The sequence below is a fragment of the Corythoichthys intestinalis genome, chromosome 18, assembly GCF_030265065.1.
Source record: "Corythoichthys intestinalis isolate RoL2023-P3 chromosome 18, ASM3026506v1, whole genome shotgun sequence".
Taxonomy (NCBI): Eukaryota; Metazoa; Chordata; class Actinopteri; order Syngnathiformes; family Syngnathidae; genus Corythoichthys; species Corythoichthys intestinalis.
In genome coordinates, this window is record NC_080412.1 from 43,544,894 (window position 1) to 43,565,483 (window position 20,590).

The 20,590-nt window shown below is 37.1% G+C and overlaps 2 protein-coding genes and 1 long non-coding RNA gene across 9 annotated transcripts in view; 1 reads left to right on the forward strand and 2 right to left on the reverse strand.

Annotated features, from left to right (window-relative positions):
* The window catches only part of taf1 (TAF1 RNA polymerase II, TATA box binding protein (TBP)-associated factor), a 66,111-nt gene extending 63,292 nt beyond the window's left edge, over window positions 1-2,819 (reverse strand). For 5 of the 6 annotated variants that reach the window (XM_057820899.1, XM_057820897.1, XM_057820895.1 and 2 more), the window contains exon 1: window positions 1,818-2,179. The gene's annotated coding sequence lies outside the window, so the exon portion shown is untranslated. Of the gene's footprint in view, window positions 1-1,817; window positions 2,180-2,706 lie in introns of those variants that run through there. The other variant, XM_057820896.1, reaches the window with a different exon arrangement.
* Window positions 2,820-6,424: 3,605 nt separating this feature from the next.
* Window positions 6,425-18,561, reverse strand: fam76b (family with sequence similarity 76 member B). The gene is made up of 10 exons (XM_057821760.1): window positions 17,966-18,561; window positions 17,570-17,634; window positions 17,437-17,491; window positions 13,307-13,462; window positions 13,062-13,234; window positions 12,043-12,093; window positions 11,754-11,831; window positions 11,545-11,680; window positions 11,362-11,463; window positions 6,425-7,443 (listed from the first exon to the last, which is right to left on the reverse strand). Exons 1-10 carry the CDS (start codon window positions 18,056-18,058, stop codon window positions 7,354-7,356), a joined length of 999 nt encoding a protein of 332 aa, XP_057677743.1. The 5' UTR covers window positions 18,059-18,561; the 3' UTR covers window positions 6,425-7,353.
* LOC130906982 (uncharacterized) lies at window positions 8,661-20,504 on the forward strand. Of its 2 annotated transcripts, none has more exons than XR_009061398.1 (3): window positions 8,661-8,719; window positions 11,620-11,733; window positions 13,184-20,504. It is a non-coding gene; the product is annotated as an uncharacterized LOC130906982 (long non-coding RNA). The 2 variants fall into 2 exon arrangements; XR_009061397.1 differs by having other exon boundaries at window positions 8,703-8,778.
* Window positions 20,505-20,590: the final 86 nt, after the last annotated feature.

Sequence of the window (20,590 nt, forward strand, 5' to 3'; positions counted from 1 at the left end):
AGGTATATTTAGCCGTTTTTTGTGGCAATATGTGTCTGAACCATTTGTTAAGAGCATTGTAAAAAAAAAAAAAAACTTTAGCATTTTATAGCATTTAAGATTGTGGCCTTTTTCTATGTAAGTTAGCCAATTGTTTTTTTATCGTATATAGATCCTCAAAAAAAAAAAAAAAAAAAAAATTATACCGTTTGAGGCTCAGCTCAGGTATTTTAACTTTTCATGTTCCTTATCCAATTATTCGATTATTCGAACTCATTAGTTCAACGATTAATCGACTACTAAAATATTCGATAGCTGCAGCCCTATTTCAAACAATGTCACTCATAGCTTGACTTGTTAAACAGTTGCTGTGGCAACTCATTGTGTGTAAGTGAGCAGCTTGAGCAGATTTAAGTGGACTCACTCAACGAAGCATTTAATAAAGACAAGCATTATGTACTTTATTCTTGTTTAAAAAAAATACTTCGATGGGTCAGTAAGATGTTTTTTAATTATTAGATCTAAAAAAAAAAACATTCATTAAAAAAAAAAACAAAAAAAAACATGTATGGCGGAAAACACTAAGGTGGCTTGAAGTTCCGCTCTGAGAGCCCCTATTTGCCCGAATTTCAAAATTGGTCTATATGCAACCGTTATACATCATTGGAAAGCTTAAAATCTCAATTTTCTGGGGGAAGAAAAATTTTGAACAGCGAAACCCTAACTGTAGGTGAGCGCATAATTAAACACGCCATGATTTTAACTAGATATTATCGCATATTACCTTTTTTCCATCCAAAAACTACATGTAGCATGTACTACCGAGTGTCAAGACACTGCTGTGAATGGCCACAGCCGGATTTTTGGGGGATTGTATGGGTGAAACCTGGTAGTATAACAAAGGTCGCGATGCAAAAAATCGCAGACATCAAGGAGTGATCGAGATTTTCTTTTGCATATATTTACCCTTGTAAACACCCCCCCCCCCAATTTTTCCTTGTTTGCATCGATTAGTTATCATCTCATATATCGTGGAAAATGTGACAGTAACAAAAAAAAAAAAAAAATACAATCAAGCGATAGTTATGAGGTAGATAGTCTGTAAATAAGTGACGGATATCTATTTTTTTATTGTGATTCAATTTGTTTAAAAGTTTAAAATATGCGAGTAAATACTTTTTAAAGTGTTTTTTTTTTTTTTTTTTCAAACTAAATATTAGACATCAATTAGAGATTCTCACCTAAAATGACAGACATTTCGAATAATAAATATATTTCCTTCGCTTATTTTTATGGCTGGGTTGAAACAAAAGCTGTAAACGGGGGTCTTCAGGGTAAAATGGACACATTAAAAATAGTTTGGGGGCTTAATGCGCCATGAAACTGCTATGGCAGCATATAGGCATATATTGCTATCCAACACAACAGTTCTTTTGGCTTAAAATACAGCAGTTTCTTTTAAAGAGGAATGCAAGAGCAGAAACTGCTTTTTTCAGCCTTGTCTCTGTTTTCCGCCATATATATCTTTCCAATGCTATATCTGAATAAATACATTGATTTTTTCTTTTTTTTGCTACTACACGGTTTTTCACTTTTCGCAGCGGGTTCTGGTCCCTATTAACCGCGAAAAACGAGGGATCACTGTATACTAATTTGTTGCTTAAAATAAATGGTCTTTTCAGCTAGCTATTTTTCTTTTAACTAGAAATCTGAGCAACATTTACTTGAAGCACTGGCAGATAATTTCTAGCGGATTTTCACTAAAAACAAGGGAATTTAACGAGTTTTAAGGTGTGGTTTTGCAGAGTCCTGTTTGCAGCTTGGCTATTTCAACTTACCTTAGGCGATCTCTCTCTCTGTGGTTATAGTCCGGAAGGAGCTTGATAATAAACCTCACTACTAATTGGGCTAACCAGCTATTATATTAGATATTTTATCTATTAATGCGTGAAGAACATTAAAATAACCACTAAATGTGTTCCCGACACATTTGCTAATAACATTGCAGCGAGGCTGGAGTTCACTGGCGCTTCTGTTGGTTTTGCAAGGTTACGCGAAATACTTTTACAAAATACATGCAATTGCAGTCTTACGTTTAATCATCTAGATAGTAATTTTTTTTCTCTTTTTGCGCATAAACGCGCGCTGCCGCTGAGTTGAAGGAGCTCATCAATAGCAAATTTAGCAACAAGCACGTAAACCGGAAGTCCGACGTCTAATTCCGGTGTCAGGGACTTTCGGTCTAATTTACTGTAGATATTTTTAAAATGATTGATTACACATATGTATATTTATTAATTATATATAATATTTTTTTTCATTTTTCAAATTTAATATTAGCGGCGGAATTCTTCGTCATCCTGTCGAACTTAAACACGCCATTTTAGGAGAAATACATGTCTCGAAATTATAATCAAGCAAATTTATGCTCCACACAATCCAGACTACGTGAAATCATTTAATTGTATCCGTTTTACTTCTTATTTAAAAAAAAAAAAAAAAAAAAAATGCAAAACAAGGAGAGGAGTCTGGCTGCGTGACGTCACAGCCCCGCCCCCGCGCCATGTTGTCCGTATACTCGTCATGTTAATGCATTAGCGCTTCGTAAATTCCTCCTATTATGGCGTGTTTTTCTGCTCGTTAACATTAATAATCAAAATGGTGAAGTCGTGTGTGGCGGTCGGTTGCAAAAACAGAGAAGATAGACGGAGAGACTTGAAGTTTTACCGTATTCCGAGAGACCCGAAGAGGAGACCGAGATTGACTGCTGCAATTCGACGAGAAAACTGGGCTCCAAACGACTACCACAGATGATGTAGTAGTCATTTTATATCTGGTAAGATGCATTTAATATATATTTAGAGGGTTTTGGGCTGACAACCACAATTAAGATCATTGCTAGGCTAATCGCCGACAACATACACTCAGACGTTGTGAATGAACTACCTGAAAATATATAATTATAAGGGGATAATCAGACAGTTGTCATACAATTAATTTACAATTTCACTATTGAGGTCAAAAGCCAAAAAATAAATTCAACTAGGGACAATCTGGAGTAGTGCTATTGCACTTCATATTTATTACATGTTATATATGTATGTAGTGAGAGTGCTATCGCTAAACCATATAAACATTAAAAGCCCTAGCTCCATTGACAAATGACATGAAATACATTAGACTTGACAGTGGATGTTAGCAAGAACAAGATTTTGAATGGAAAATTTCGTAACTCACCTTCCGAGCACAAGATTCCTGCCGAATTTTCGTGTACGAGGACCTGTTTCACCCAACCAGCAACGTAGCATTTATAAGCCTCCAAGCTCTTAAAGTTTTTCAAACTTTCGTGAGAATAGGCTGATTTTGTGTGGACAAGATAGTTGTAAATATCAGGGTCAGGCAGAGACGGCGAAGGCAGCGGGTCAAAAAACATCGATTTAGGCATCAAATACGGATCTGGCGAATGGATAAACTGAAGCTTTTCCACGTAACGCTGTTTATGCAACGCGTCCAATGAGTTTACAGCGTCAGATAACACCGGGGCTTCCATAAATTGCTCTATAACTTGCTCGACTAATTGAAAACAATGAGAATAGGTCTAAAAAATAGGTACAATATGGCGGCCGGAAACAGCGACACGCCCATTTTTATACGTAGGTGAGTAGGGTCTATAGTTATACTCAGGGCCGGAGTGGGACTCATTTTCGGCCCTGGAATTTCATGCCTCAGACCGGCCCACTCATTTAAAATTATGTCATTATGCATATATGTGTTAAGTTCAGTGTTCTCTAAAGCAATTCTGTGTATTCCAATTCAGTGCAGGTAATGGTTGTTTAACAAGGTGGCTCTATTTTAACAAGTGCAACACAACATATTTTGAACAAATTTAAAAATGGATTTAAAAAAAAAAAAAAACTATATTAAATGATACATTTGAAAAATAAATTAGGCCAGTCAAACGATTAAAATTTTTGATCAAGTTAATTACAGCTTAAAAATTAATCGTAATTAATCGCAATTCAAACCATCTATAAAATATGCCATATTTTTCTGTAAATTATTGTTGGAATGGAAAGATAAGACACAAGATGGATATAAACATTCAACATAAGGTACATAAGGACTGTATTTGTTTATTATAACAATAAATCAACAAGATGGCATTAACATTATGAACATTCTGTTAAAGCGATCCATGGATAGAAAGACTTGTAGTTCTTAAAAGATAAATGTTAGTACAAGTTATAGAAATTTTATATTAAAACCCCTCTTAATGTTTTCGTTTTAATAAAATTTGTAAAATTTTCAATCAAAAAATAAACTAGTAGCCCGCCATTGTTGATGTCAATAATTACTTACACAGTGCTCATGGGTGCTGAAGCCTATAAAATCAGTCGCACCCAAGCGCCAGCAGAGGGCGGCAAAACTCCATAAAACACAATTAACAAGTGGGCATGTCATTGTACTGTCATTTAAATCTGTCTGAGCAGGGCATGTGTATTAATTGCGTCAAATATTTTAACGTGATTCATTTAAAAAATTAATTACCGCCCGTTAACCCGATAATTTTGACAGCCCTAAAATAAATGAATCAATAAGACCTTTTCTGCAACATCAAATATTAACAAAATGAGTGCTTACAGATAAAACAAACATAGCAACATAACAATATGAAAAATAAAGAATACGTATTGCACATTGTAACAACTTCCAATGATACTACTATCCATTTTCCATTTCCACTTTAAAAACGCCACGTAATTGATTATATTAATTCTAATGTTAACTCGCTGAACGACATGGCAATCTTACCTTCCAGCTCTGCACCTGTGGTGTGTTCATTATGGCTAATGCTTGCTGCTACATATCCCTTGTGAGGTGCTACAAGAAGCCAAAGTTTCCACAATTACATATTGTCGTATCACACGGTGCAAGTTGCATTTTATTCGCCATCTGGCCTTACCACTTTCGTTGTAATCCTCTGTAGTTTGAGGCAGCAAGGTCGTTGCATGAAAAAAATTAGCTATTTTTGCGCATTTTGCCGATTCTTTCACGAGTGCTTTTCTTTTTAATTCTTATTTTTCAGCGCCACCCTTGCTCTTTTTATCCATCCGAGCACCGAGTTAGCAGCTAATTTGGCTCAATACAGACTACAATTAGGGGGCGGAGCTGCATGCTGTATTTTTCGTCTGCACACGTGAGGATGAGTCTGGGAAAAAAAATACTGTTTTTTTCTGTTTTTTTTTTTAAGACGGCCCACAGGGACAGCGGTAACAGAATGTAAGTTATACTCAGTGACACTGTCACAAATAAATACCAAACAAAAAATGATAACAGTGTAAATTTTTTTTTTTTAAATAAAACTCGGACCGGCCCATCTGGCCGGCCGGCCCTTCTGGAATCGTCCAGAAGCTCCCGATTAGTCACTCCGGGCCTGGTTATACTAGCGTGAAGTCTCGCGAGACCCAACGAAATCGGCGCCATGTCAGTCAGACTCAGTCGCGGAAATGGTTTAGAAAAGAATAGGACGAGTTTGGATAGCGTTTTTAACACGATAAACGGTGGTTTTTGCTTAAATAGCTATGAGATACTGTAGTGAAGTGCTCATTTATCATCTGTGTGTGCGTTTTGTTGACGAAAGCGACAAAAAAGTCGAATTTCACCAGGGTCGTTAAATAACCATGTAATCTATGGAGGTAGATTTGTCTTTATTATTCGACCCCCCCCCCCCCCAAAAAAAAGGTGCTTCAATCAAAATATACATTTTCAATCAGAAAAAGTCACTTCAATCAAAAAAATGTTTGAATGCAAAAATAAAACAAAAAAAAATGCATTTGAAAAGTATTTTTCTTGGATTTTTAAAAAAAATTTTAAAACTTTTTGTATTGAAACAACTTTTTGATCGAAGTAATGTAGATTTGCCTTTGGGCCATAATTTGGCTTGGACATTTGTGTCTATTATTCAATCAAAAAATAAGTCACTTCAAATAACAAAAAATATATATTTTCAAAAGAAAAATCACTCCAAAAATTAAAAAAAAAATTCAATCATAGAAAAAAAAAAAAGAGTTTTTGAATGCGAAAAAATATTTGAGACTCAAAAATTCGCATATGAACACTTGATTTTTCATTGAAACTGTTTGATTGAAGCAATCCTTTTTGTGTTTGGACCATATTGTGAGTAGGACATTTGTGTGTAAATCATTCAATCCCAGGATAAGTTGCTTCATTCAAAAAAAAAAAAAAAAAAAACTTTTCAAAGAAAAAAATCATTTCCAAAAATAAAATGATTGAAAATATACATTTTGATTGAACCTTTTTTTTTGATTGAATAATAAAGACACAAATCTACCTCCATATAAATCACCCCCCCCCATTGTTTTCTGTTTACAGCCTAATTTTACAAAGTTGTCAACAACGCCAGCTTAAAAACTACAATTATAAAAGAAGCAGTCAGCAATTTAGCCAGTTTTAATATTTTTTAAAACACTTGGTTTGGGTAAAAATACAAAACAAAACAAATTTTTTGACCGCACAGTATGAAACCAGCCCAATGACGTGTGAAAGGAGTGTTTCTTTAAAAAAGTGTCCTCTATAAATGACCATTAAAACTGGCTTCACCATACACATACTGTACTCACTAAAACAGATACAAGCAAGAGTTTAAATATACAACGTTTGACCCCAATGTAATACATTTAAAAGTGTTTCTCTAAAAAGAAAAAAATGAACATGAGCAATTAAGAAGTCCGAAAACTGATGGTAAAATCATGCAGAATTACAATCATTCCACTGAAGTTAAAACAGCAAAGCACTTTGGCTGTCACACTGCCAAGAGTTTTCCATCCGGAAGAGTTTCGACATATTTGCTGATTGTTTCGTGACTGAGTGTCGCCTAAGTTATTAGCAGCAGCTCAGTGGTCAACCTCCTCATATTTGCATACATTGTAAAGCTGCGCAGTCACAACTCAAAGTCTTCCAACAATCATTTAGAAAAATATAAGTACTAGCTCTTGAAGAAAACCCCCAGATGTGAGATATTCTCATAGTATGTGTGAGGGACAAAAAGAGGTTTTGTGTCAAAGATATTCAGTTGAATAAATAGCGGGTGACACCCATGTAAAATCTGGCGGATTTGTTGACGCCGCGCTTTCGTTTCAACTGGCAGTGCTAATAAACCTGTTGCAACCCACATACAAGTTGCAGTTTCTACAGCCCGGTAAGGAAAAAAGTCACCCCAAAAATACGGAGAGATTTTGCTTGGTCTTCGTTTCCACGTGAGACAACACGGTTCCAAAGAGGAAACACGGAGGGAGACTTTCACAGTTGGAAAATGAAGTCGCTCTGTGTTAGCGCCCGCTGGTCGGCAAATTGTTAGGGCAGCAGGAGTGAACTTCCCGTCCGGTCAAACTTTTTTCCTTTGGACAGCGCGGCTACTTGTTTCATCAGCTCTCTGTTCTTCGCCTGAAAAATTGAGAAAATAGTTATACAGACATCTGCGCGGCAACACGTAAGGGTCCATTTTCGCCAAAGTTCCTGTAATTTTCACACTATAAGGCACATCTGACCATAAGCTGTCAGCAGTGTTGTCACAGATTACTTGAAAAAGTAATTTGATTACTGATTACGCCTCAAAAAAGTCATCTAGTTACTTTAATGATTACTTCATTATCAAAATAACTAAGTTAATTTAACCCTTGAGAGTCGAAGGACGTGCCGGCGCGTCCTCAGCGCACGTCGTCTTTGAAGCACCCTCACGTTTTAATTACGTCACCCATATGCCGTTGGTTGGTCTCGTTTTAAAGTGCGGAAGTTGCGGTTTACTCTCGTTATTTGAAGTCAATCGACCAACTAAAACGTGAGATATTGTCATTTAAGTTTTTCACACACGCGGTCAATTTGGCCACAAAACGTGGCGGCAACTAAGCACTTTACACTCAATCGGACTTACAACACATCCCACAGACGCTAAACGAGCACATCACCTAACGGCATAAATGTGCAACACGCATATGATGTAAACAAAGCTTGCCAACTTGGAGCGATGACTGCCCATCGTTGCTACGGCAAAGCTACGAAACGGCCGCGCATGTAGGGGGTCCAACCTTTTGCTGATACCCTCCAGAATGAAGGAAAAATACTTCACCTTCATGCTAATTATTTCTTCAGTTACTGTTCCAGTTGTTTCATTAATTGCTAGTTATGGTATTTAGTAACACTTTATTTGACAGTGGTTCCATATGACTCATTAGACTGTCATAATTATGACATGACACTGCCATTAGCATTAATGAATGCTGATGACAGATGTCATTTTGTGTCATCTGGGAAATTATCTCAATTTTGAATGGATGTAAAAGATCCGAGCTTGACATAAATGGTGCATATTTTTCAGATGATACTTAATGTCATCCGTCATAAGCATTCAGTAATGCCCATAATAGTGTCATGTCATAGTTATGACAGTCTTATGACGCCCCTGTCAAATAAAGTGCTACCTATTACCCCAAATAAATCATCAAATAAGCCACACAGGACTGTAAGCCGTAGGATTCAAAATGAAAGAAAAAACTATCGGCTTATAGTCCAAAAATTACGGTATTTGGCCAACAAAAGCAGACGATAACTGCGTTCCAAACAACTTCATTGGTCAAAAAAGTTCTTTGATTCCATCATCATAACACAAAGTGACACTAGTGTAGCTTTATGACACTGACGTGGGAATTTAGTAGCGAGTGCAGTAAGTAATAATTTTCTTGTCTTCAGTCTTTTACTCCAACAATTACATTTAGAGTGATGGTGAGTTGACTGTTAAAAAGTGTCTTTACATGATCCTAATTCATGGTGCAAAGTTGTCAATGAATTTGATTAGTTGTCAATGAGTCGATTAATTGCAGCAACCCTAGTCAAAACTATGCATTTTTACTGGACCAAAATTAAGAAAAATTAAGAGTCCTACATGTATACTTTGATCAGGTTACAGTCCTCATTTTTGTGGTACTGTAAATCCAAAATTCTGAATAAGTTCTGGCCAAGGTTAGTTAATATTAGCAGTGGACTTCTCCGACTACTCAAATACTCAAAACTATGCATTTTTACCAGACCAAAATTTTGAAAATTGGAATTAAAAGCGCTACATGCATAGTTTGATCAGGTTACAGTTCTCATTTTTGTGGTACTGTAAATCCAAAATTCTGAATAAGTTCTGGCCAAGGTTGGTTAATATTAGCAGTGGACTTCTCCGACTACTCAAATACTCAAAACTATGCATTTTTACCAGACCAAAATTTTGAAAATTTGAATTAAAAGCGCTACATGCATAGTTTGATCAGGTTACAGTTCTCATTTTTGTGGTACTGTAAATCCAAAATTCTGAATAAGTTCTGGCCAAGGTTGGTGAATATTAGGAGTGGACCTTTCTGACTAATCAGATACTCAAAACTACGAATTTTTACTGGACCAAAATTTAGAAAATTCGAATTAAAAGTACTACATGTAAACTTTGATCAGGTTACAGTTCTCATTTTGATGTTACTGTAAATCCACAATTCTGAATAAATTCTAGCCAAGGTCAGTGAATATTAGTAGTGGACCTCTCTGATAACGCACATACTTAAAACTATGAATTTTTACTGGACCAAAATTTAGAAAATTTGAATTAAAAAGCCTACATGTATACTTTGATCAGGTCACAGTTCTCATTTTTGTGGTACTGTAAATCCACAATTCTGAATAAATTCTAGCCAAGGTCAGTGAATATTAGTAGTGGACCTCTCTGACAACGCACATACTTAAAACTATGATTTTTTATTGGACCAAAATTTAGAAAATTTGAATTAAAAAGCCTACATGTATACTTTGATCAGGTCACAGTTCTCATTTTTGTGGTACTGTAAATCCACAATTCTGGATAAGTTCTGGCCAAGATTGGTGAATATTAGTAGTGGACCTATCTGACTACTCACATACGCAAAACTATGCATTTGTACCGGAGCAAAATTTTGAAAATTTGAATTCAAAGTGCTACATGCATACTTTGATCAGGTTACAGTTCTCATTTTTGTGGTACTGTAAATCCAAAATTCTAAATAAGTTCTGGCCAAGGTTGGTGAATATTAGCAGTGGGCCTCTCCGACTAATCATACTCAAAACTATGCAAAATTTAGAATATTTGAATTGAAAGTCTTACATGTATACCTTGATCAGGTTACAGTTCTCATTTTTGTGGTACTGTAAATCCACAATTCTGATTAAGTTCTGGCCAAGGTTGGTGAATATTAGTAGTGGACCTTTCTCACTAATCACATACTCAAAACTACGAATTTTTACTGGACCAAAATTTAGAAAATTCGAATTAAAAGTACTACATGTCAACTTTGATCAGGTTACAGTTCTCATTTTGATGTTACGGTAAATCCACAATTCTGAATAAATTCTGGCCAAGGTCAGTGAATATTAGTAGTGGAACTCTCTGACAACGCACATACTTAAAACTATGAATTTTTACTGGACCAAAATTTAGAAAATTTGAATTAAAAAGCCTACATGTATACTTTGATCAGGTCACAGTTCTCATTTTTGTGGTACTGTAAATCCACAATTCTGGATAAGTTCTGGCCAAGATTGGTGAATATTAGTAGTGGACCTATCTGACTACTCACATACGCAAAACTATGCATTTGTACCGGAGCAAAATTTTGAAAATTTGAATTCAAAGTGCTACATGCATACTTTGATCAGGTTACAGTTCTCATTTTTGTGGTACTGTAAATCCAAAATTCTAAATAAGTTCTGGCCAAGGTTGGTGAATATTAGCATTGGACTTCTCCGACTAATCATACTCAAAACTATGCAAAATTTAGAAAATTTGAATTTAAAGTCTTACATGTATACCTTGATCAGGTTACAGTTCTCATTTTTGTGGTACTGTAAATCCACAATTCTGATTAAGTTCTGGCCAAGGTTGGTGAATATTAGTAGTGGACCTTTCTCACTAATCACATACTCAAAACTACGAATTTTTACTGGACCAAAATTTAGAAAATTCGAATTAAAAGTACTACATGTCAACTTTGATCAGGTTACAGTTCTCATTTTGATGTTACGGTAAATCCACAATTCTGAATAAATTCTGGCCAAGGTCAGTGAATATTAGTAGTGGACCTCTCTGACAACGCACATACTTAAAACTATGAATTTTTACTGGACCAAAATTCAGAAAATTTGAATTAAAAGTCCCACATGTGTACTTTGATCAGGTTACAGTTCTCATTTTTTTGAGGAACTGCAATCCACAATTCTGAATAAATTCTGGCCAAGGTCAGTGGAGATTAGTCACTATTATACAATTATACAATTTAGTCTGTAAAAAGTGAGAATTACCTGCTGCTGCTCAATGGCCTCTTTGTGCGCCTTCTCCATTTGGTTCATCTTGACTCTCATGCTGGATTCCTGATACTGAAAGTCAGCTTTCAGCTCTGTTAACTAAAATGAAATTGAACAGCGGACATAGTGAAAGCAAGCATTAAACATCTCTGCTCTTTCAAACCAGACATGTTAACCAACCTTTCGTTCCTTGTCGAGAATGGTCTGGTCCCTCTGTTGCACCATTCTTTTTAGTGACATGACCTCTTCTTTCAGTTGGCTGATGAGAATGAAGTTGTCCGTTCCTCCAGAATCCATGGACTGGGTGATGGAACTACTGTTCAGGGGACAAATCATTGGCGGCGCCCATCAGCACGTGCGAGGAATCCGGTGAGAATGAATGATCTTACCTGTCACCGTTTGATGGCTTCATCTCGAGTTTTGGTTTCTTCTTTGGAGTCTCTTTTTGAATTGAAGACGATTTATGGCTGTAGAGAGTGAAAGAGCAATCAAAATACTGTAATCTGGCTGACGGTGATTGATCACGTTTCAGTGCCATTGACAGCAATCCATTTGAACTCTGAGGGGAGAACGAGCATTATCAGCTCTCCCAGTCCAAAATGAATTAGATGTCCGTCATAGTTAAAATGGTAGCTAAAGCTAAATGGCAGTTTACTTTTTTTTTTTTTTTTTAATTACCTCTGTTTCCACAATCCCTGCTCCTGCTCCGGACTCAAGCTCCCACTCAGCCTGCCAAAAACAAATGGGCTTAGACACAAGGGCTGGCACGATTAATCGACAAATTTAAGCGAAAACGATTTTGATACTTGATGTGAAAAGCGTTGAAGCAAAAATTGTCCGGATTCTTTTTGGAAATAATTAGAGATGTCCCGATCACGTCATTTTCAAAGTATCGGAATTGGCAAAAAAATATCGGACATGCCTTTTTTGAATCTTTTTTAATTAAATCGTTTTCTAATTGTATTTAACATTACAGACATAATGTGACACTCATCCAGAGTCTTTAGTTTAGGCTTAAGGTAGGGTTATCAAATGTATCCCGTTAACGGCGGTAATTAAAAAAATAAAATAATCACAATAAAATATTTAACGCAGTTAACCCATGCGCTGCACGACCCACTCACGCATTGTTGAGTTCAATCTCCAATGGCACCGTTTTACCTATATATAGAGCTAAAAGGCAGCGTAAAATGAGTAGAGTGAATTTTGGCAGCCTTTGGAGCCTTTTTTTAATTGGCTAAAGCCTTACAATCCCTCTCCCTACGATTAGAAATATCGTGGGAAGCAATGTGGGGAAGAAAGGTAGTAATTGATCTTTTTCTTAACACCCTATGTTATTTGCCAACGCAGAGAAGATATATTAATTGGTGCCACTACGCACAGTCATGGTTGCACTTCCCATCATGCATTTGGGCAGAACAGTTAAATGGCTACAGTATCATTTACTGAAAGCTCAACAAATACACTAGATGGCAATATTTAGTCACAATATACAAAGTCATAAGTCTTTCTATCCGTGGATTCCTCTCACAGAAAGAATGTAACCCTAATCGATACATTAATTTAATACTTAAATAATCAATAGCTGCAGCTCATAGCAAAAAATGGGCTTAGGTTTTTAGAAAACCTAAGTTTCCTAAACAACAAAAAACAAGCATTTGGCAATTTTTTAAAAGGATAAATGTTTGCTATAATACTTGTGGTGAGAACTGCTGTGTCTTTGTTGGTGATGGTGCTGCCTTGAGTGATGGTCCTTCTCGTTAAGGGACGAGGCATTGGAGGAACCAAAGCCTTTCCTTTGTTCCTTGGTTTTCTGCAGAACACGGCGGTAGGACAGAGTGCACAGCCAGCACAGCAGTTTTCCATCCACCTGTCAAACAAGAAGGACACATAAGAGGACGAGTCACGTTCATTCAAAACATTTACGATGGGAGGTTTATACCTTTCGCCTGCCTTCCTCTTTGCGGTCAAAGGCACATTGCTGTTTGCACTGTTCACAAGTTTGAGGTGGCCCGTATTTCTTTTCCGAATTCGTACAGCGTTGACACTTTGTCCCAATAAACGCTGCAATAATGTTACAGTACTGACACGGTTTGGGCTGCAAAAAATTGAGGGGGAAAAGTTAGAACGGGAAAGCAAATATCCAAAAAGTACAGTAGAAGAGAGTATTAACTGGGTCTCTGCAGGGTTTAAAAGGCCAAATTTAAGACCATAATGACTGAAATTTAAGACCCATTTCACATCTTGTCTTTAAACTGATCCTAGGCGGCTTGCCAAGATATTAACTTGCAGCCATTTAACAGTTTGATTTCTTGCCCCCTTCGTTGCGAGTTGCATCATTGCCTTTTTTCCTCATTCATCTGCCTCTCACCACAATTTTCCCTTTTTTTTGGGGGGGGGGGGGATCCTGACCTACAGTTACGGACCCTTTTTGTGTCACTCTTTTCGCGATCGCGTGTTTTTGTTGTGTATTCAATAAACCCTTCTACGCAGTCCCTATGTCATTCTGTCTGCTTGGTTCCGCGGACCGTAACAGATTTGTTGGTTTTCATCTGAGGACTTGTTACTGATTGCAGCTACAGTGGTATGAAAAAGTATCTAACCATTTTAGTGCTGCAACGATTAATCGATTAACTCGAGTATTCGATTAGAAAAAAAATATTCGAATTAAATTGTGTTGCTTAGAGTATTCGTTTTATTAAACTGGTGTTGTAATGGTTTATTTTGAAAGTGTTTACATTTAGTTTTATTGATTGGGGTGGATACACTGCCTTCTGGTCTGCCTCTTTTCACACAGCTGAATCCAACCGCTCCCGATTAAGACCAACGTAAGTTAAGTTTTTGTTTGAGCTAATGTTTTTTAATCCATTCACAATTTAGTTTATAGGTATATTTAGCCATTTTTTGTGGGAATATGTGTCTGAACCATTTTTTAAGAGCATTGTACAAATAAATTAAAAAAAAAAAGCATTTTATAGCTCTTAAGCTAGCAGACTTTTTCTCTGTTAGTTAGCCTATTGTTCTTTTGTTGTACATAGATCATTTAAAAAATATATAAATAAATTTGAGGCTCAGCTCAGGTATTTTAATTTTTCATGTTCCTTATCCGATTACTCAATTATTCGAACTAACAGTCGATCTATTAATCGACCACTAAAATATTCGATAGCTGCAGCCCCAGAACATTTGGAATTTCTCACATATCTGCGTAAAATCAGCATCAAAATGTGATCTGATCTTTGTCAAAATCACACGGATGAAAAAACAGTGTCAGCTTTAACTGAAGCCACTCAAACATTTATAAGTTTTCATATTTTAATGAGGATAGTATGCAAACAATGACAGAAGGGGAAGAATAAGTGAATCATCGCATTTAATATTTTGTGCCCCCTCCTTTGGCAGCAACTACAAACTACAAGACACTTGCTGTAGCTGCAGATCAGATGAGGACTAATCTTGGCCCATTCTTCTCAACAAAATACTGTACTTCAGTCAAATTCCTGGGATGTCTGGCATGAACCGCTTTCTTTAGGTCATGCCACAGCATCTCAATGGGGTTAAAGTCTGGACTTTGACTTGGCCAGTCCAACTTGTATTTTGTTCTTCTGAAAATCATTCTGAAGTTGATTTACTTCTGTGTTTTGGATCATTGTCTTGTTCCACCATCCATCCTCTTTTTTAGCTTCAACTGTCTGACAGATAGCCTCAGGTTTTCCTGCAAAACATCCTGATAAACATTTGAATTCATTCTTCTATTAATGATTGCAAGTTGTCCAGGCCCTGAGGTAGCGAAACAGCCCCAAATCATGATGCTCCGTCCACCATGCTTCACAGTGGGGAGGAGGTGTTGATGTTGGTGAGCTGTTCCATATTTCCTCCATGCATGACGTTGTGTGTTACTCCCAAACTTTGGTTTCATCAGTCCACCAAATATTTTCCCATGCTGTGGAGTGTCCAAGTGCCTTTTGTGAACATTAAACGAGCAACAATGTTTTTTTCATTCAGCAGTGGCTTCCTCCGCGGACACCTCCTATGAACACCATTCTTGGCCATAGTTTTACATATAGTTGATGTGTGCACAGAGATATTGGACTGTGCCAGTGATTTCTGTAAGTCTTTAAAGGAGACTCCAGGGTTCTTTTTTTACCTCTCTGAGTATTCTGCGCTGAGCTCTAGACATAATCTTTGATGGACGGCCACTCCTTGGGAGAGAAGCAAAAGTGCCAAACTTTCTCCATTTGTAGACTGACTCTGACTGTCGGTTGATGAACATCCAGACTTTTAGAGATGGTTTTGTATCCTTTCCCAGCTTTATACAAATCAACAATCCGTGATTGCAGGTCTTCAGACAGCTCTTTTGACCGAGCCATGACGCACATCAGACAATGCTTCTCATCAGGACATTTCTTACCAGGTGTGTGTTTCATAGTGGGCAGGGCAGCTTTAAACCACTCATGAGTGATTGGGCACACACCTGACTTCAATTGTTTGGTAAAAATTGGTTTTAATTGTTTTTTAAGGCCATGTCCACTCGTATAAGGGTTTTTTAAAAACGAGGATTCTGCCCAAATACGTCGGGGAAAAATAATTACGTCCACACCTGCACGTTTGTGTAGAAAAAAACAAAAACAAAAAACTTCCACAGCCAACCGCTTTCGTTCATTTTTAAGTACATTCAAAACAATAATTGTCCAAAATACCCATTATTCAATAAGAAGCACAGCAAGAGTTTGTAAAAAAAAAAAAAATGGAAGCAAAAAAGCACCTAATTAATATACTGAAAATGTAAAAATTAGTCTCATGTGTGACACATGATGGAGCCACAAACGCAGAATTCGCAAATCTTCACCTTCCCCGTCGTTTTTAAGAACCCTGGTTTAAATCTGCGTGCGTGTGTGGATGATAGGCCAAACCGTAGAAAAATATCTTCTTTTTGCCAAATACCCTGCTACGTGTGGACATGGCCTTAGTCTCCTTAGGCAGAAGGTTCACTTACTTATTTTTTCCCCCTTTCTGTCATTATTTGCATGCTATCTTCATTAAAAAATGAAAACTAGGGTTGTCAAATGATTAAAATTTTTAATCGAGTTAATTACAGCTTAAAAAATTAATTAATCGTAATTAATCGCAATTCAAACCATCTATAAAATATGCCATAATTTTTTTGTAAATTATTGTTGGAATGGAAAGATAAGACACAAGACGTATGTATACATTCAACAAACTGTACATAAGTACTGTTTATTATAACAATAAATCAATAAGATTGCATTAACATTCTGTTAAAGCGATCCATGGATAGAAAGACTTGTAATTCTTAAAAGATAAATGTTAGTACAAGTTATAGAAATTTTATATTAAAACCCCTCTTAATGTTTTCGTTTTAATAAAATTTGTAAAATTTTCAATCAAAAAATAAACTAGTAGCTCGCCATTGTTGACCTCAATAAGTACACAATACTCATGGTGCTGAAACCCATAAAATCAGTCGCACCCAAGCACCAGCAGAGGGCAACAAAACACCCAAAAACACAAGCAACAAGTGGACATCACACTGTGCTGTCATTTTAATCTGTTTGAGCGGGGTTTAACGTGATTAATTAAAAAAATTAATTACATAATTTTGACAGCCCTAATGAAAACCTATAAAAGTTTGGGTGGTTTTAGTTAAAGCAGACACTGTATTTTCATCTGTGTGATTTTGACAAAGATCAGATCACATTTGATGGTGGTTTTATGCATAAATGTGAAAAATTCTAAAAGGCTCAGATACTTTTTTATACCACTGTAATAGGTCGATAAACAATACACATACTATCGATGTAGGAAAAAAATAACATGGTCCTTGAACGGCAGGCAGGTAGTTCCAATTTGTAGTTACGTTATAATGTCCTCAAAAATCACACAATAAATTTTTAGGAACTTTTTAATTTGTATTCAAGACCCTTTATGAGATTTTAGGAGAATTTTAGACATCTTAAAGCCTTCAAATCAAATTAGTGGATTTATTTATTTTTATTTTTAAAGACTTTTTAAGACCCTGAGGATACCCTGATTAAGGTCACGGCTTACCGTTCCAAACTGTTTGACGTTCTGGGCACATTTCTTGCAGATAGTATTTGTTTTACTGTCAAAAATAAGCATATGTTACAAAACATTTTAGTAAAAGAAACTCTTGCGCAACAATGTTGAATCCATGCGTCACCTTTCCTGCTGGAACTCAGATCTGCAGTATGTGCACTTCACTATCGGGTGAGCGATGCGACACTCCTGAGGAGGAAAAAAAGTTAAAATAAAAATTAGACTAAAGTATCTTCACTCAAAACTAACAAAAAACAGTTCGTTAAAGCTCAATTCAGTGCTATTAGTCATTTTCACACTCAAGCAAATGTCTTGTGTAAATAGCAACAGGTTAACTCAATTTGTCTATCCTTGACGAATGATCATATTTTTTGCTGCCATTGACGGCGATTGACGTCCAATTCATTTGGACTAAGAGGGTGGGCAACGCCGCGAGCGCTCCCCGTCCAAGTGATTTGGACGTCTATCACCGTCAATGGCAGCAGCCAATGAGTTAAGCCGTAGATGAGCAGTTCCAAACCTTGCAGAGTTGCTGGCCTTGCGACAGCTCCTCGAAAGGATACCGCTGGTTACACTTTGTACAGGCGTAGAGCGCCGACGTTGCCATTCTCATCCAACTATTGTCGCTCCAAGAGTAAACGAACAAATTTAGAGCGCGCTTTCCTAAACTCGGACTAAGAATACGCGTACAATGTGACGGCAAGTACACCAATACTTAGCTAATGCTAGCTAGCTAAGCTAAACAGTGTATAGGAGGAAGCGGGGAAGGAGCCGATGAACAATAAACTCTAAAAATGTGATCTGTGTAAGCTAAAACGCCACGTGACCGGACCAATTTACGTCGATAATTCCCCTCGAACGCAAGTACCGATTAAAAAAAAACAAATGTGGAAATTGTATTAAGTTTCCAGTGTTCCCGCAAATGGTTTTTCCTGTTTTCTTTCTAGCATTTTTCATATGAAGCCGTCGTCCTCATGTCACCGGAAGTGGTGGGTTACGTCATCGGAACACAGGAAGAGCGACCTATAGAAAGTCCGCCAGATTGACTTTTTCAAAATTTACGACGCCAAAACAAACATTAAACTTGCCCTCTTGAAAATGAGAGAACTTGTTGACTGCGAATTAAATAATTGGGTGCTATTAAAAACAAAAATGACATTGTCAGTAGTGTTGCCAAATGCTAACTCCCTGAAAAAATAAAATAAGGGACACCAGAGTGGTAGAGTCGAGCGGCCCGATCACCGTCACGCCTAAGTTATTTTTTTGTATGTGAAAATTAAATTATATAGCCTATATTTTATTCAAAACTAAATTAATTAGGTATATATTTTAGTTATTTAAGTGCATGGGGGAAAAAATATTATCAGCAATGTATTTTTAATACAAAATATACTCGAATTTTTTAACCTGTCCTGTTCAGTTTGACACGGAGAATGGATGTCTAAGTGTCCGGTTGGTCTGACCAGTTTTAATGTTTCACATTGAGAGGATGATATACTTAGGGTGACCAAACGTCCTCTTTTGCCCGGACAAGTCCTACTTTCACGTAGTGTCCTCGTGGTCTGGGCGGGTTTTACAAATTCATAAAAATGTCCGGTTTTTATTTTTCACGGGGCCAATTTGAAGAGAATCCCTCAGACCGCTGGGTGGCAGCAGTTGACATGGCTCCTACGAGAATGGAGGGAAGTAGTAGTTCTTCTTGTTTTTGTTGGCAGTTTACCCCTATCATGAGGCATTACCGCCATCTACTGGGTTGACGATTTGGCCACAATGCCTGAATTTTTTTTTTTTTTTTTTAAATGATAAATACGTATATAATGGCAACTGTTGACCTCTGTCGGCGGTCTGACTGTAAAATCCCGTTTGGTGTCGCATCGGTGCGCTGCTGATGATTGTAAACTTCTATAGCAATGTTTGATTTTTGCCTCAGCTAGCTATCAGTAAGCTAAACCGCGCTAGGCATTATGGGAAACATAGTTTTGAACTGCTACGTTTGGAAACATGCTGATTGAATAGTTTGTCAGTTTATTTCGGTTTTTGTTTGTGTGCAATCTAGAACATTGAATGAGAACATTCAATTGAATGGGAATAACAATTTGTCAAGGACAATTGTCGTGATAGTAATTTATAAAAATGTTTAGTTGGCACATAGCCTACTGTGTGTATGTGTATTGACTGGACTACATTTCTATGGGTCTGCGTTATATATATATAATTTTTTATTATTATTTTTTAAAGTCATTATTTATTGTTTTTCAAACTGCATTTTTCCATCCAGAGTGAGGGGCACACTTTAAATATATTAAAGTGATATAGGCATCTTTGAGTGAAATTCGAGTAAAATTCAAGTATCTTGAGGCCGGGCTGAGTGTCCTCTTTTTTAGAAATCAAAATATGGTCACCCTAGATATACTCCCATTGTGATCGTTCAACATACCTCGTTTATTATGACAAAGCAGCGAACAGGAAGGGGTTATGGGGGAACAGAAGAAAAGAAAAGGAACACAAACAACAAGAAATACATTGAACGCTTACACCAACTATGAATATGTTGGTGCTATCGTCAGCTGGATGTATTTCCAGTTGACACCATGTGGGGGGCCTGTTGACCAGGGAAAGAAGGGGAGGGCGGTGAGGGAGCCTATAAGATAAGTGATTGGGAGGGGTGGAGTGTACACAAATCATCTCTGTGATCTAGAAACCACTAATTGTGTGAATCCCTTGTGAGTGTAAGCCCGTCTGCAACCGATCGTACGCCGCCCCATCCCCAATCCTGGCACCTGGGTCCCCCACCCGAGTGCGCCCAATGGACCACTGCATGGAATTTCTACCCAGCTGCCCGTCCCACCGCCCTTTGCCGGAGCTCCCCCGTGGAGTATGATGTGTGTGGTTTGTTAAAAAGGTGCAGGAATTGCTGGGCCTGCCGAGAGGAGGTAACCGTGAGCGCCATAAGCGGATTTTAAGGGGGGGCCAGGCCCCCCCTGGTGGCCGACAAGTGTCATTGCATGAAATTGACTTTCCTATATATATATAAAAGTTGTAAAGCAATAAAACCTTTGTGTGGGCATCTTTGTTTTTTTTTAAATATATATATATTTTTAAAGTGCAAACCCTCAAGTATATTTTTTTTAATTTTAATTTAGGT

What these genes read in the sequence shown, in the direction of transcription:
- fam76b (XM_057821760.1), bottom strand. Translation starts at nt 18,058, where the DNA reads ATGAGAATGGCAACGTCGGCGCTCTACGCCTGTACAAAGTGTAACCAG. An exon ending in CACAGCAGTTCTCACCACAA is followed by an intron (nt 12,094 to 13,061) that starts GTATTATAGCAA and finishes TGTTTTTGGCAG; the next exon opens with GCTGAGTGGGAGCTTGAGTC. An exon ending in AAGCCATCAAACGGTGACAG is followed by an intron (nt 11,681 to 11,753) that starts GTAAGATCATTC and finishes TCCCCTGAACAG; the next exon opens with TAGTTCCATCACCCAGTCCA.